Source organism: Scardinius erythrophthalmus, assembly GCF_964197995.2.
Source record: "Scardinius erythrophthalmus genome assembly, chromosome: 13".
NCBI lineage: Eukaryota > Metazoa > Chordata > Actinopteri > Cypriniformes > Leuciscidae > Scardinius > Scardinius erythrophthalmus.
Window position 1 is genome coordinate 301,397 of NC_138233.1, and position 16,884 is coordinate 318,280.

The 16,884-nt window shown below is 49.6% G+C and overlaps 1 protein-coding gene across 3 annotated transcripts in view; it reads right to left on the reverse strand.

Moving 5' to 3' along the window:
• evc (EvC ciliary complex subunit 1) overlaps window positions 1-11,689 on the reverse strand; it is a gene marked incomplete at its 5' end in the record, with an annotated part of 58,492 nt that extends 46,803 nt beyond the window's left edge. For all 3 annotated transcript variants that reach the window (XR_014031415.1, XM_081383514.1, XM_081383515.1), the window contains 3 exons: window positions 691-774; window positions 10,701-10,796; window positions 11,507-11,689. Coding sequence is in view for 2 of the 3 variants with exons in the window: in XM_081383514.1 (XP_081239640.1) it covers window positions 691-774; window positions 10,701-10,796; window positions 11,507-11,689 (363 nt within the window). The remainder of the gene's footprint in view (window positions 1-690; window positions 775-10,700; window positions 10,797-11,506) is intronic.
• Between the last annotated feature and the right edge of the window lie 5,195 nt (window positions 11,690-16,884).

Genomic DNA, 16,884 nt, shown 5'->3' on the forward strand with positions numbered 1-16,884 from the left:
GGTGTGTCACGTGACAAGCAATGACGCGTCACCATGGAAACCATAAAGTGACACATTCTAAATAACGGTCCCCTTGAAAAACTCACGCTGGGGGGGTCAGCCAGAATATATTAAATTTACGTGTGAAAGGGTTAAACATATTATGAACGGATTAATAAAATTGTCCATTCATTTTAGATAATATATATATATATATATATATATATATATAAAATTTGCATTTGGGTTATACAGTGTTTTTAAATTATATTTTACACTGGGGTGCCTTGAGATTTTATGCACTTTTGAAAGGTGCCCTGACTGAAAAAAGTTTGAGAAAGGCTGTTCTAACGCACATAACTATAGAACCAGTTCTTAATGCGCATGTGAACGCCATCAGCGTTTCTCACAGGTTCGCGTTTAAAGACTGTGTAGAGAGAATGGTGTCGTCTTAGCGGCCCCTAATTTAATAACAAATGATCGTTGCGACGGAAGCGAATCAATCAAAACTAACTTTAGCTGGAAAATAACTTAATTAAAGAACCGCTATAAAGCCAAAACAATCTCTATTACCTTAATTATACGCTTATCTCTGTAAAGCTGCTTTGAAACAATCTACATTGTTAAAAGCGCTATATAAATGAAGATGACTTGACTTGACTTGACTTGACTTGACTTGACACACACACACACACACACACACACACACACCCTGTATCTCTGGTTGATGGGGTAGATCACTCTAGCCTTCAGGGCAAACGCAGCCACATCTCTGTTGACCGTCCACTGCGTCTCCTGAGAGAAGAAGAAGAAGAGATTCTCCTCAGTGAAGCTGCACACACACACTTTTATGAAAGAAGAAAGTCATATACACTTAGGATGACTTGAGGGTGAGTAAATCATGGGCTAATTTTCATTTTAAAGTGAACGACTCCTTTAATAGTAGGAATCAGTGATGCTATATATTAGTGCTGAGACCCTGAGCGAGACGAGCCTCTCTGCTGGAGTTCGACCGGCAGCGCCTGTTCCACACACACACACGTCTCAGCGCCTGTTCCACACACACACACGTCTCAGCGCCTGTTCCACACACAAACACACACACGTCTCAGCGCCTGTTCCACACACACACACACACACACACACACACACGTCTCAGCGCCTGTTCCACACACACACACACACACACACACACACACACACACACACACACACACACACACACACACACACACACGTCTCAGCGCCTGTTACACACACACACACACACACACACACACACACACACACACACACACACGTCTCAGCGCCTGTTCCACACACACACACACACACACACACACACACACACACACACACACACACACACACACACACACACACACACACACACACACACACACACACGTCTCAGCGCCTGTTCCACACACACACACGTCTCAGCGCCTGTTCCACACACACACACACACACACACACACACACGTCTCAGCGCCTGTTCCACACACACACACACACACACACACACACACACACACACACACACACACGTCTCAGCGCCTGTTCCACACACACACACACACACACACACACACACACACACACACACACACACACACACACACACACACACACACACACACGTCTCAGCGCCTGTTCCACACACACACGTCTCAGCGCTTGTTCCACACACACTCGTCTCAACGCCTGTTCCACACACACACACACACACACACACACACACACACACACACACACACACACGTCTCAGCGCCTGTTCCACACACACACACACGTCTCAGCGCTTGTTCCACACACACTCGTCTCAACGCCTGTTCCACACACACACACACACACACACACACACACACACACACACACACACACACGTCTCAGCGCCTGTTCCACACACACACACACACACACACACACACACACACACACACACACACACACACGTCTCAGCGCCTGTTCCACACACACGTCTCAGCGCCTGTTCCACACACACACACACACACACACACACACACACACACACACACACACACACACACACGTCTCAGCGCCTGTTCCACACACACACACACACACACACACACACACACACACACACACACACACACGCGTCTCAGCGCCTGTTCCACACACACACACACACACACACACACACACACATACACACACACACACACACACACACACACACACACACACACGTCTCAGCGCCTGTTCCACACACACACACACACACACACACACACACACACGTCTCAGCGCCTGTTCCACACACACACACACACACACACACACACACACACACACACACACACACGTCTCAGCGTCTGTTCCACACACACACACACACACACACACACACACACACACACACACACACGTCTCAGCGCCTGTTCCACACACACACGTCTCAGCGCTTGTTCCACACACACACACACGTCTCAGCGCCTGTTCCACACACACTCGTCTCAGCGCCTGTTCCACACACACTCGTCTCAGCGCCTGTTCCACACACACTTGTCTCAGCGCCTGTTCCACACACACACACACACGTCTCAGCGCCTGTTCCACACACACACACGTCTCAGCGTCTGTTCCACACACACACGTCTCAGCGTCTGTTACACACACACACGTCTCAGCGCCTGTTCCACACACACACGTCTCAGCGTCTGTTCCACACACACACGTCTCAGCGTCTGTTCCACACACACACACACACGTCTCAGCGCCTGTTCCACACACACACACGTCTCAGCGTCTGTTCCACTCACACACGTCTCAGCGCCTGTTCCACTCACACACGTCTCAGCGCCTGTTCCACACACACGTCTCAGCGCCTGTTCCACACACACACACACACACGTCTCAGCGCCTGTTCCACACACACACACGTCTCAGCGTCTGTTCCACTCACACACGTCTCAGCGCCTGTTCCACACACACGTCTCAGCGCCTGTTCCACACACACGTCTCAGCGCCTGTTCCACACACACACGTCTCAGCGTCTGTTCCACACACACACACACACACGTCTCAGCGCCTGTTCCACACACACACGTCTCAGCGCCTGTTCCACACACACACACACACACACACACACACACACACGTCTCAGTGCCTGTTCCACACACACACGTCTCAGCGTCTGTTCCACACACACACACACACACACACACACACACACACACGTCTCAGCGCCTGTTCCACACACACACACGTCTCAGCGCTTGTTCCACACACACACGTCTCAGCACCTGTTCCACACACACTCGTCTCAGCGTCTGTTCCACACACACGTCTCAGCGCCTGTTCCACACACACACGTCTCAGCGTCTGTTCCACACACACACACACACACACACGTCTCAGCGCCTGTTCCACACACACACGTCTCAGCGCCTGTTCCACACACACACACACACACACACACACACACACACGTCTCAGTGCCTGTTCCACACACACACGTCTCAGCGTCTGTTCCACACACACACACACACACACACGTCTCAGCGCCTGTTCCACACACACACGTCTCAGCGCCTGTTCCACACACACACACACACACACACACACACACACACGTCTCAGTGCCTGTTCCACACACACACGTCTCAGCGTCTGTTCCACACACACACACACACACACACACACACACACACACGTCTCAGCGCCTGTTCCACACACACACGTCTCAGCGTCTGTTCCACACACACACACACACACACACACACACACACACACGTCTCAGCGCCTGTTCCACACACACACACGTCTCAGCGCTTGTTCCACACACACACACGTCTCAGCACCTGTTCCACACACACTCGTCTCAGCGCCTGTTCCACACACACACACACACACACACACACACACACACACACGTCTCAGCGCCTGTTCCACACACACACACACACACACACACACACACACACACACACGTCTCAGCGCCTGTTCCACACACACACACACACACACACACACACACACACACACACACACACACACACACACACACACGTCTCAGCGCCTGTTCCACACACACACACGTCTCAGCGCCTGTTCCACACACACACACACACACACACACACACACACACACACACACGTCTCAGCGCCTGTTCCACACACACACACACACACACACACACACACACACACACACACACACACACACACACACACACGTCTCAACGCCTGTTCCACACACACACACACACACACACACACACACACACACACACACGTCTCAGCGCCTGTTCCACACACACACGTCTCAGCGCCTGTTCCACACACACACACACACACACACACACACACACACGTCTCAGCGCCTGTTCCACACACACACACACACACACACACACACACACACACACACACACGTCTCAGCGCGTGTTCCACACACACACACACACACACACACACACACACACACGTCTCAGCGCCTGTTCCACACACACACGTCTCAGCGCTTGTTCCACACACACTCGTCTCAGCGCCTGTTCCACACACACACACACACACACACACACACACACACACACACACACACACACACACACACACACACACACACATCTCAGCGCCTGTTCCACACACACACACACACACACACACACACACACACACACACACACACACACACACACACACGTCTCAGCGCCTGTTCCACACACACGTCTCAGCGCCTGTTCCACACACACACACACACACACACACACACACACACACACACACACACACGTCTCGGCGCCTGTTCCACACACACACACACACACACACACACACACACACACACACACACACACACACACACACACACACACACACACACACACGTCTCAGCGCCTGTTACACACACACACACACACACACACACACACACACACACACACACACACACGTCTCAGCGCCTGTTCCACACACACACACACACACACACACACACACACACACACACACACACACACACGTCTCAGCGCCTGTTCCACACACACACACACACACACACACACACACACACACACACACACACACACACACACGTCTCAACGCCTGTTCCACACACACACACACACACACACGTCTCAGCGCCTGTTCCACACACACACACACACACACACACACACACACACACACACACACACACGTCTCAGCGCCTGTTCCACACACACACACACACACACACACACACACACACACACACACACACACACACACACACACACACACACACACACACGTCTCAGCGCCTGTTCCACACACACACACACACACACACACACACACACACACACACACACACACACACACGTCTCAGCGCCTGTTCCACACACACACACACACACACACACACACACACACACACACACACACACACACACGTCTCAGCGCCTGTTCCACACACACACGTCTCAGCGCTTGTTCCACACACACTCGTCTCAGCGCCTGTTCCACACACACACACACACACACACACACACACACACACACACACACACACGTCTCAGCGCCTGTTCCACACACACACACACACACACACACACACACACATCTCAGCGCCTGTTCCACACACACACACACACACACACACACACACACACGTCTCGGCGCCTGTTCCACACACACGTCTCAGCGCCTGTTCCACACACACACACACACACACACACACACACACACACACACACACACACACACACACGTCTCGGCGCCTGTTCCACACACACACACACACACACACACACACACACACACACACACACACACACACACACACACGTCTCAGCGCCTATTCCACACACACACACACACACACACACACACACACACACACACGTCTCAGCGCCTGTTCCACACACACACACACACACACACACACACACACACACACACACACACACACACACACACACACACACGTCTCAGCGCCTTTTCCACACACACACACACACACACACACACACACACACACACACACACACACACACACACACACACACACACACGTCTCAGCGTCTGTTCCACACACACACACACACACACACACACACGTCTCAGCGCCTGTTCCACACACACGTCTCAGCGCTTGTTCCACACACACACGTCTCAGCGCCTGTTCCACACACACTCGTCTCAGCGCCTGTTCCACACACACTCGTCTCAGCGCCTGTTCCACACACACTTGTCTCAGCGCCTGTTCCACACACACTCGTCTCAGCGCCTGTTCCACACACACGCACACGTCTCAGCGTCTGTTCCACACACACTTGTCTCAGCGCCTGTTCCACACACACACTCGTCTCAGCGCCTGTTCCACACACACACACACACACACACACACACGTCTCAGCGTCTGTTCCACACACACGTCTCAGCGCCTGTTCCACACACACACACACACACACACACACACACACACACACACACACACACACACACTCACACACACACACACACACACACACACACACACACACACACGTCTCGGCGCCTGTTCCACACACACACACACACACACACACACACACACACACACACACACACACACACACACACACACACGTCTCAGCGCCTGTTACACACACACACACACACACACACACACACACACACACACACACACACACACACACGTCTCAGCGCCTGTTCCACACACACACACACACACACACACACACACACACACACACACACACACACACACGTCTCAGCGCCTGTTCCACACACACACACACACACACACACACACACACACACACACACACACACGTCTCAACGCCTGTTCCACACACACACACACACACACACACACACACACACGTCTCAGCGCCTGTTCCACACACACACACACACACACACACACACACACACACACACACACACACACGTCTCAGCGCCTGTTCCACACACACACACACACACACACACACACACACACACACACACGTCTCAGCGCCTGTTCCACACACACACACACACACACACACACACACACACACACACACACACGTCTCAGCGCCTGTTCCACACACACACACACACACACACACACACACACACACACACACACGTCTCAGCGCCTGTTCCACACACACACACACACACACACACACACACACACACACACACACACACACACACACACGTCTCAGCGCCTGTTCCACACACACACACACACACACACACACACACACACACACACACACACACACACACACACGTCTCAGCGCCTGTTCCACACACACACACACACACACACACACACACACACACACACACGTCTCAGCGCCTGTTCCACACACACACGTCTCAGCGCTTGTTCCACACACACTCGTCTCAGCGCCTGTTCCACACACACACACACACACACACACACACACACACACACACACACACGTCTCAGCGCCTGTTCCACACACACACACACACACACACACACACACACACACACACACACACACACATCTCAGCGCCTGTTCCACACACACACACACACACACACACACACACACACACACACACACACACACGTCTCAGCGCCTGTTCCACACACACGTCTCAGCTCCTGTTCCACACACACACACACACACACACACACACACACACACACACACACACACACACACACACACACACACACACACACACACACGTCTCGGCGCCTGTTCCACACACACACACACACACACACACACACACACACACACACACACACACACACACACGTCTCAGCGCCTGTTCCACACACACACACCCACACACACACACACACACACACACACACACACACACGTCTCAGCGCCTGTTCCACACACACACACACACACACACACACACACACACACACACACACACACGTCTCAGCGCCTGTTCCACACACACACACACACACACACACACACACACACACGTCTCAGCGCCTGTTCCACACACACACACACACACACACACACACACACACACACACACACACACACACACACGTCTCAGCGTCTGTTCCACACACACACACACACACACACACACACACACACACACACACACACACACACACGTCTCAGCGCCTGTTCCACACACACACGTCTCAGCGCTTGTTCCACACACACACACGTCTCAGCGCCTGTTCCACACACACTCGTCTCAGCGCCTGTTCCACACACACTCGTCTCAGCGCCTGTTCCACACACACTTGTCTCAGCGCCTGTTCCACACACACTCGTCTCAGCGCCTGTTCCACACACACACACACACACACACACACACACACACACGTCTCAGCGTCTGTTCCACACACACTTGTCTCAGCGCCTGTTCCACACACACACACACACACACACACGTCTCAGCGTCTGTTCCACACACACACACGTCTCAGCGCCTGTTCCACACACACACACACATACACACACACACACACACACACACACACACACACGTCTCAGCGTCTGTTCCACACACACACACGTCTCAGCGTCTGTTCCACACACACACGTCTCAGCGTCTGTTGCACACACACACACACACACTTGTCTCAGCGCCTGTTCCACACACACACACACACACACACACACACACACACGTCTCAGCGTCTGTTCCACACACACACACGTCTCAGCGCCTGTTCCACACACACACACACACACACACACACACACACACACACACACACACACACGTCTCAGCGTCTGTTCCACACACACACACGTCTCAGCGTCTGTTCCACACACACACGTCTCAGCGTCTGTTCCACACACACACGTCTCAGCGTCTGTTCCACACACACACACACGTCTCAGCGTCTGTTCCACACACACTCGTCACAGTTATTTCATGTAATCAGCTTTTTGCAGTTCAACCACCACATTAAAGTCCCCTGTGGTGTAAATCCAGCTTTTAATGTTGTTTATGTCAGGGGTTCCCAAACTTTTTAGCCCGCGACCCCCCCCCCAACCCCCCAACCCGACTGGTACTGAAAAAAATCCACCAGCCAAGCATATTTTTTTACCAGCCAAAATAATAAACAGCCTTTTTTTGTCACATATACATTCATTTCAGTACTTTTAATTGAGATAATAAGGTAGGCCTATTATGTTGAATACAAATATAAAAAAAAATGTCCAGAGCAAAATTTGAAATGTATAATAAAAAATAAAAATAAATCTATATTGATCAAAATGTGAGAATATGAAATATTACTATCATTGGGGTGAAATACAATTATTTATTTTTTTGTCAGTTTTACCTGACTCGTACGGAAGGGAAGACAGAACGTACTCGGTTACGTAACCTCGGTTCCCTGAGAGATAAGGGAACGAGTATTGCGTTGCAAACGCTATGGGAAAACTCCTTTTCTCGAGAAAAGAACGGCCATGGTGTGTAAAGCAGAAGCAGTCTGGCCAGCGGCGGAGTATGCACGATTCGCGAGTGCTGAAGACATTCTGCACGTCTTAGATGGGTGCGCAGCCTTTGCTCTCCAACTGCCAGCAGGACACAAATGGGCGGCGACCGCTTTTTCCAGTGGCGGGAGCTTTTTCCTCAGCACCGTCAACAGATAGAGCGTTAACTGTACGCACACACCGCCGCCGACTTGAGCTGCAAAGAAGCTCTGGCCGTCCTGTCAAGGACGCTTGTCAAACAGTACAGGGAAGATTGACGCTTTGCCGCTCTGAATAGTGAGTGCGCGGCTGCGCGCGCGGCCGGGGCTCTCACGCGCTCTCTCTCTGCTCGTCAGAGGCAGAAGAGCGCGTGCGCGCTGAAAATTTCATATTTTTGGTATGAACATTCACCCGCCAGTGTGGCGTATATCCTTTTGAGATTTACTCGCCAAACAGAAAATCTACCCGGTGTGATCGTACGTGCGAAAGGGTTAAATTAATTGCAACAAAAATATATGGGGCCTATATATTTTTTCCACTTTTTTTGTTTTTATAGAAATCATCTCGCGACCCCTGCGCCGGGGTCCCGCGACCCGAACCACTGGTTTATGTGTCTATATGGTGTTTTTAATCTGCTTTTAGACAAACCATGTGTAAATTCATAAGTCGACAGCATTGCTGAGTGTTTCCTCCTTAAAACTGCAGTGAACCAAAGACAGTCTCGAAAACACGCTTTGACATCGCTGGTGTTTCTGACGTCACAAACTACCTTGTAACCAATCAGATCAACGTGTGATCGTCAACCAGTGGATCTCTGAGCTGAGTGAGTGAGTGGAGGCGGGGCTCATTTGCATATTCATAGAACCGCGCATACTAAATGAGGCGAGGGTGTCGAGTTACATTCAAGATATTTTAAGGCAGTGGTTCCCAACTCCAGTCCTTGTGACCCTCGTGACCCACTGCTCTGCACATTTTGTATGTCTCCCTTATTTAACACACCTGAACCAGATCATCAGCTCGTTAGCAGAGACTCCATGAACTGAACTGAGCGTGTCAGATAAGAGAGACATACAAAATGTGCAGAGCAGTGGGTCCCGAGGACTGGAGTTGAGAACCACTGTTTTAAGGCATGAAGAAATTTTATTTATTCCAAGGAAAAACTCTTGAATATGTAATTTTGGTGATTAAAGATGAGTTTTAAGGGATGAAATGATTGACTCCACTGTTGCAGGAAACTTGCACAACGTTCTGGAATTAATAATTTATTAGACGCACGAAAAATGAAACTGTCAGTGTGTAAGCAGTGTGTTAGTGAGTGCAACACACACTGGTTCATCCGGTCCGCAGCTCCGGCGGTCACCGTCGCTCTCCTCCTCCTCCTCCTCCTCCTCTTCCTCCTCCTCTTCCTCACGCCGGCCTCCGCACTGACACACACAACACAGCTCATCAACACCTCTGCTCACATCCTCAGTCAGAGAGGAAGATATAAAGCAGATTCAGTGGAAGCGATAGAGGTGTGTGTGATATGAGCTCATTTCCTCCGCAGGAAACACAAACCAAAAGGGAGAAACAGTGATTGACTGATCTAGTGCAGTTGATGAAAATATCATTATTAATTAAACATACAGTAAATAAATCATGTTTAAATCAATCAAAATAAAACATTTTCAAAATCAGACCATTTTCTGCATTTCTGATTTATAGAGAAAAATCCAAAATCCCTAACTCTAATGTCAACAAAATCAATATAGTTTTGAACTTGGCTTTATCCAATGTTCAGATTTATGTGCTGGAAATGTATGCAAATGAGTGCATATTTAATTAGACAAAGCCTCATTTGCATATATAAACAAAGCATTTCATAAAACTTTTAATCCAATTTTTTTTGCAATTTATAATGTAATTAATCAGCTGTGGAATCAGGACAATATCCATTAGGTTTAGACCCTATTCACCTTGGGTGTCTTGCCTTAAAAAGCAAAAATTACAACTTTATGTTATAATTGACTTTTTATGCCATAACTTCAACTTTTTAAGTCATCATTTCGATTTTTATGTCATAATCATGATTTGCAAAAGCATGTTTTCTCCTAACTCTTCCACAGAGTCCTGTATATGAGCATAAACGGCTCACCGGAGCGGAGATGAGCAGCTTCCGGTGACACGCGTAGAGGAGCGCGGCCGCGAGCAGCGCTAGACCCGCGCCGGACACCGCGACGCCCGTTACCGGAGCCCACGTCACTTCCCGGTCCCGGGGCTCCGACAGATCAACCAGCGCGTCCCCCGAGCACGAGTCTGACGAGCCGTTAACGCGCATCTCAAACACCGTTACCGGGCGCAACAACTTCTACTGTCTGTCTGCTGCTGTACTGTTACTTTAGACTGGCAAAGCTCGCGGCCAATGGGAGCGCTGCATTGCCTAAGGAATGCTGTTCACTAAGCCAATCAGAGATGCGAGGGGGCGGGGCTTCCCGCAGCTTCCAAAAACTGGGAAAAGTTGTGTGCTAAACGGAAATGGAAAAACAAAACTGCGCTTTTCTTCTCGTCCAGTCATGAGATATTTACATACTCATACAGTTATTTACTGAGTCAAAATAGCAGGGACATTGGTGATATGAAACCGTATTAGTCATTTTAAACGTAGTGAGTTAATTAATCGTCGCGCTGAGATTATTCAACCGGCTCGCGTTTAACGAATCGGTTTGTGATTACATCCTAGTATGGATTAAACTCACGCAGTTTGGAAATGGACGGGTGGTTTGTGATTATGAGCGCGCTACTGTTTATCTCGCGAGCTGAAGATGCTGCGCGTGCTCGTGCGCGCGCGCGCCATAGATCAACATCTGTTCGATCAGACCATCATCAAGAGAAGATGAAAGATTTGGAGAAATTCCAGCGCAAAAAAGGTTTCTTTTTCATTCATTTATTTATTTATTTATTTATTTATTTATTTATTTATTTATTTATTTATTTATTTATTTAAAATCTCAAATGAAACATTTGTTAGTTGTTTCCGGGGGGAAAAGTAGAAACAGAAGTTGTTTTTATTGTTTTTCAGAGATGAGGCCGAGTATCAGCTTGTCAGAGCAGTACACGGATGACGTCATCTCGAGCCACTCCTTATTTGGTCAGTGGGCGGATCAGAGAACCACGAGAAACACGTCAAATCGGGTAAAATGACACCTGTCAACAGGGCTGGACTGGGACAAAAAATCGGCCCGGGCATTTTGGCCCAGACCGGGCCACTATATGATCATAAACACCACCCATCTTTGCACGCCCTTAATTATATGCATACCAACTCCTATTCATTAAAACCACTAATGCCATGTAATGAGTGAGTATAGGAACGAGTGAGAGTTAACAGATGAAATAAGTAAAAATTTGACATTTATTAATACATTTGAACTATACTACACAGTGCTGAATCCTAAAACAAGCTATAAGCGGCTCTGGCATAGCAATACCAGTGTTTCTTACAGGATTTTTGGTAAGACAGTGGTGGGTGGACCTCGGTCCTTCTAGGGGGGTTCGGGGGCATGCCCCCCTGTGATAAAATTTTGTGCACTTTAATGTTAAATTCATCAATCTGGTGCACTTTGAGAGTTCAAAATTAAAAGCTCCAACCCATATTCAGTGTGCAAATTAAACAAAGAAAAATTCAAACCTCTTTTAGTTACAGTGTCTATTTACATTACACCTACTACATAATAATAGTTATAATATTAATCCAATGACAGTAATAGCCATATTTTGTAAAACAAATGCACTAAAAAATAAAGGAAACTTTCATAATTAGTGTTGTACCAATTTCTATACTTGAAAGAGATAAGCACATTATCTTTTATTTTGACGCAAACTGCATCAAGCTTTTATTTTGGCAGAAAACATGGTTTACAAACGCCTCTCATTAAATTTCTAGTGAATTGCGGTAATCGTCAACTATGCAGATGTGGAAATAATCTGTAACTGGGTTATGGGTTCCTACACTCATGACATAGCCTACATAGCCTAAGTGTTTTGAAAGTAGTTCTGCTTACCGCAGGCTCTACACTTTCTCATCTCTCTCCTGATCCTCCGCACTATCCTCATCATCATCATCCACAGGAGCTGATGAAGGGCAGAGAACATATTGTTGTGGGATGTGTCTCCAATGTGTTTAGTTTAGGACAGCTCAGTGTGTGTGTGTGAATGAGAGTGAGTGAGTGCGCGTGTCCGAGGCGCGCCCCTCCCCCGTCTGATCCCCGCGAAGCAGCGGATGAGAGTGTGTGAGAGTGACACGGTGACCAGTACAGGTAGTTAGCGAGTCCATGTGCAGTGTATTTCAGTGCAGCTAGAAAAATAAAGCACCTAAACTCTTCGGCAAGACGGCCTCTTTGTTTTTATATGCTACCATCACACTAAACAGCGTGAAGTTTAGGGAGTTAACCCCGGGAGGAGAACTTCCGGCCCTGGAGAAGACGGATCTCCCCTGTGTCTCCCAACCACGGTTAGGAAACAGAAACAGGAAAGGTTAACACTGGCGACCACGAAGGGACATTCACGTTGTTAAACTGGTGAGCAATGAAAATAAAAGGACAATAAAAAGTAAAGCCGAGTGACTGTAATACAACTGTAATAGTGGCGTGGCTAAACTAATATAACATGGCGGCCGCTCGTTATCCCTCCGATGTTTACGGACGAGAAACTAACTACTCAAACCCGTTCATGTCGCTAACCAATGTTGAGGACAACAGTCAAGGTACTGTGAAAGCTTATGAACGCAAGGCTGAGAGAAAACACGAACATTATAACCCATTCCTGTGTGATGAAAGTTGCACTAACACACTTGCAAATGGAGAAGATCTGTTCGCGCCGTTCGACAGCCCCGCCCATTTTTCGCCCACAAATCCCTTTTGCAGAGGCAACAGTCAAAGCCACGGCTCCGTGGGAAGGCCAGACATGCACATTTTCACATATCCCGCTCCAGACATGCCATTTAAGGGGCACTATGAAGTTACAAATCCCTTTGCCAATGCTCACATGGGAAGTTTTGTACAAAGCACACCAGCTATATCCAAACCTGAAGCCGTTACGCTTCCTATGCCCTATTCTTTTATTAATCCCGACATGACTGTGAAACATGGACATTTCCCACTGCGCCAGCCCTGTCCCTCATCTCCAACACATAAGAGCCGCTCTGCGTCCCGTCAGCCTCCTCTGTCGGACAGTGATGAGGACTATAACCCCAAAGAGAGAGTCCCCACTCTCCGTCCCGGCCAGTACGACGGCAGCACACCGTGGAGAGAGTTTCTGCACAGGTTTGAGAGCTGCGCAGAGGCAAATCACTGGTCAGTCAAAACAATGGCCATTCAGCTGAAATTCTGCCTCACCGGAGCTGCAGGCGCCATCGTCCACAGAAACCCTCGTTCGTCCAAATGGGACTACCGCCGCCTGCTGGAGGAACTCGAAATTGCTTATGGCCCTTCTTCAGATCATGCAGCGGCTGTAGCAGTAGAGCTGAGGCAAAGAGTGCGTAAATCTGGTGAGGCGCTTCATGTGTTCAGAGATGACATTTATGGAAAAGTAGCTATAGCTTATGGTGATTGGTCAGAGGCTGAGCAAGACGCTATAGCTGTTGAAGTTTTCACAAACGGCCTGGGGGATGCAGAGCTAGTTCAAAGACTATTAGAAAAACGTCCAGCTACATTAGCCAAAGCTTACGAGATAGCTCACCGTCATGACACTACCAAGAGAGCTGCTTCCTATGTCACCAGCATCATGCAGCCAGGGGCCCGCAACCTCACTGAACGCAGGCCCCGGGCTGCTGTTGTCAGAGAAAGAGACAAAAATGAGACTGTGACTACCACTACCTCTGCAGTTAGCCCATCACTCAATCACTTTGTCCCACGCACATCTGCAAAAACACTAAAGCAGCACAAGAACTTTAAAAAGGGTGACATTCGCTGCTATAACTGTAATGGTTGGGGTCACAAACAGAGCCAGTGCTCGTCCCCTCAAAGAAATACAAAGACTTTCTTTTCAAGCGCCGCCAAAGAAAGCCCGCTGACCACTGTGTTCCACCTTAAAAGCCAGCATCGTGAAATGAACATTCACATGCGCATATCTGAGCTGGAGGTATGTGCAGTCCTGGACAGTGGAGCGCGGAGGAGCGTGCTGCCCCTTCACCAATACAACGCCATTCACCAAGACGTGAGACCACCGCTTCAGTCATCCACCGTAGAGACTTTGCTCGGGGTGGGACCAGGAGACGTGCCAGTGCTCGGTGAGGCCAAGATACCGGTCAGTATCAACAACCGTCAAGTTGAAGTGGACTTCCTTGTAGCGGATATAGAGGGCAATGAGGTGCTGCTTGGCCATCCTTTCCTCACCCAAGCTGAGGCCCGCCTTGATTTCGGTAGGCACCGCATAATTCTGTTTGGGGAAGAAGTGCCCTACTTTCACCCAGAAACTGTTCCAAAGTCACACGCTGTAAGAGTGGCCAGAACTGTTGTGGTTGAAGCGGGACAAGAGTACCTTGTCAAGGGCAACGTGCACTTTTGCAGAGAAGCTCAGGGAGACATGATGCTTAGCCCCACCAAAGGCTTCGTTGAAAAGCACAAAGTACTCATTGCCAGAGCCCTAGTCAATGCACAGCCCACCAACATCGTTCCATTACGCCTCTTTAACCCTGGCAATAAGGCTGTGACTATTAAAGAAGGTGCCATTGCAGGCCTCCTCCAGCCAGCTGAAGCTCTGCCCTTGGCCAGTGTCCCCACAGCGGCAGACTTTCCAGCCAGCCCCCCTGCAGTCCCAGAGCACCTCCAGGAGCTCTATTCCCAGAGTTCCACTGACTTTAATGACAATGAAAAACTTGAACTATCTAACCTGTTGTGTGCCTATGAAAGTGTCTTTTCCAGGGGACCTGGTGATCTGGGCCGGACCAGTCTTGTGCAGCATGACATCATAACCCGGCCGGGACCTCCAGTGAAGCAGCCTCCTCGTCGCATGGCTGGGGAAAAGCAGCGAAGTGCAGAACGGCAGATCAGTGAGGGCCTCCAGAGCGGCATCGCCACACGCAGCCACAGCAGTTGGGCCTCACCGATCGTTATGGTGCGTAAAAAGGATGGGACTTATCGCCTTTGTATAGACTACAGGGCACTTAACAACCACACCATCACCGATGCGTACCCGCTACCCCGCATCCAAGACACGCTGGATACTCTCGCCACCGCCAAATGGTTCAGTACTTTGGATCTTGCTGCAGGTTATTGGCAAGTTGAGCTAACACCAAGGGCCCGCCGTGCAGCCGCCTTTTGCACCCGCAATGGGCTATTTGAATGGAACGTTATGCCGTTCGGCTTATGTAATGCGCCGGCGACGTTCCAACGCCTTATGGACCGTGTCCTTGCCGGCATGCAGTGGGAGACCTGCCTCGTCTATCTGGACGACATCATCGTGCTGGCCAAGGATGTGCCTGAGATGCTGCAGCGACTGAGCCAAGTGTTCCAGAGACTCAAACAGGCAAATCTC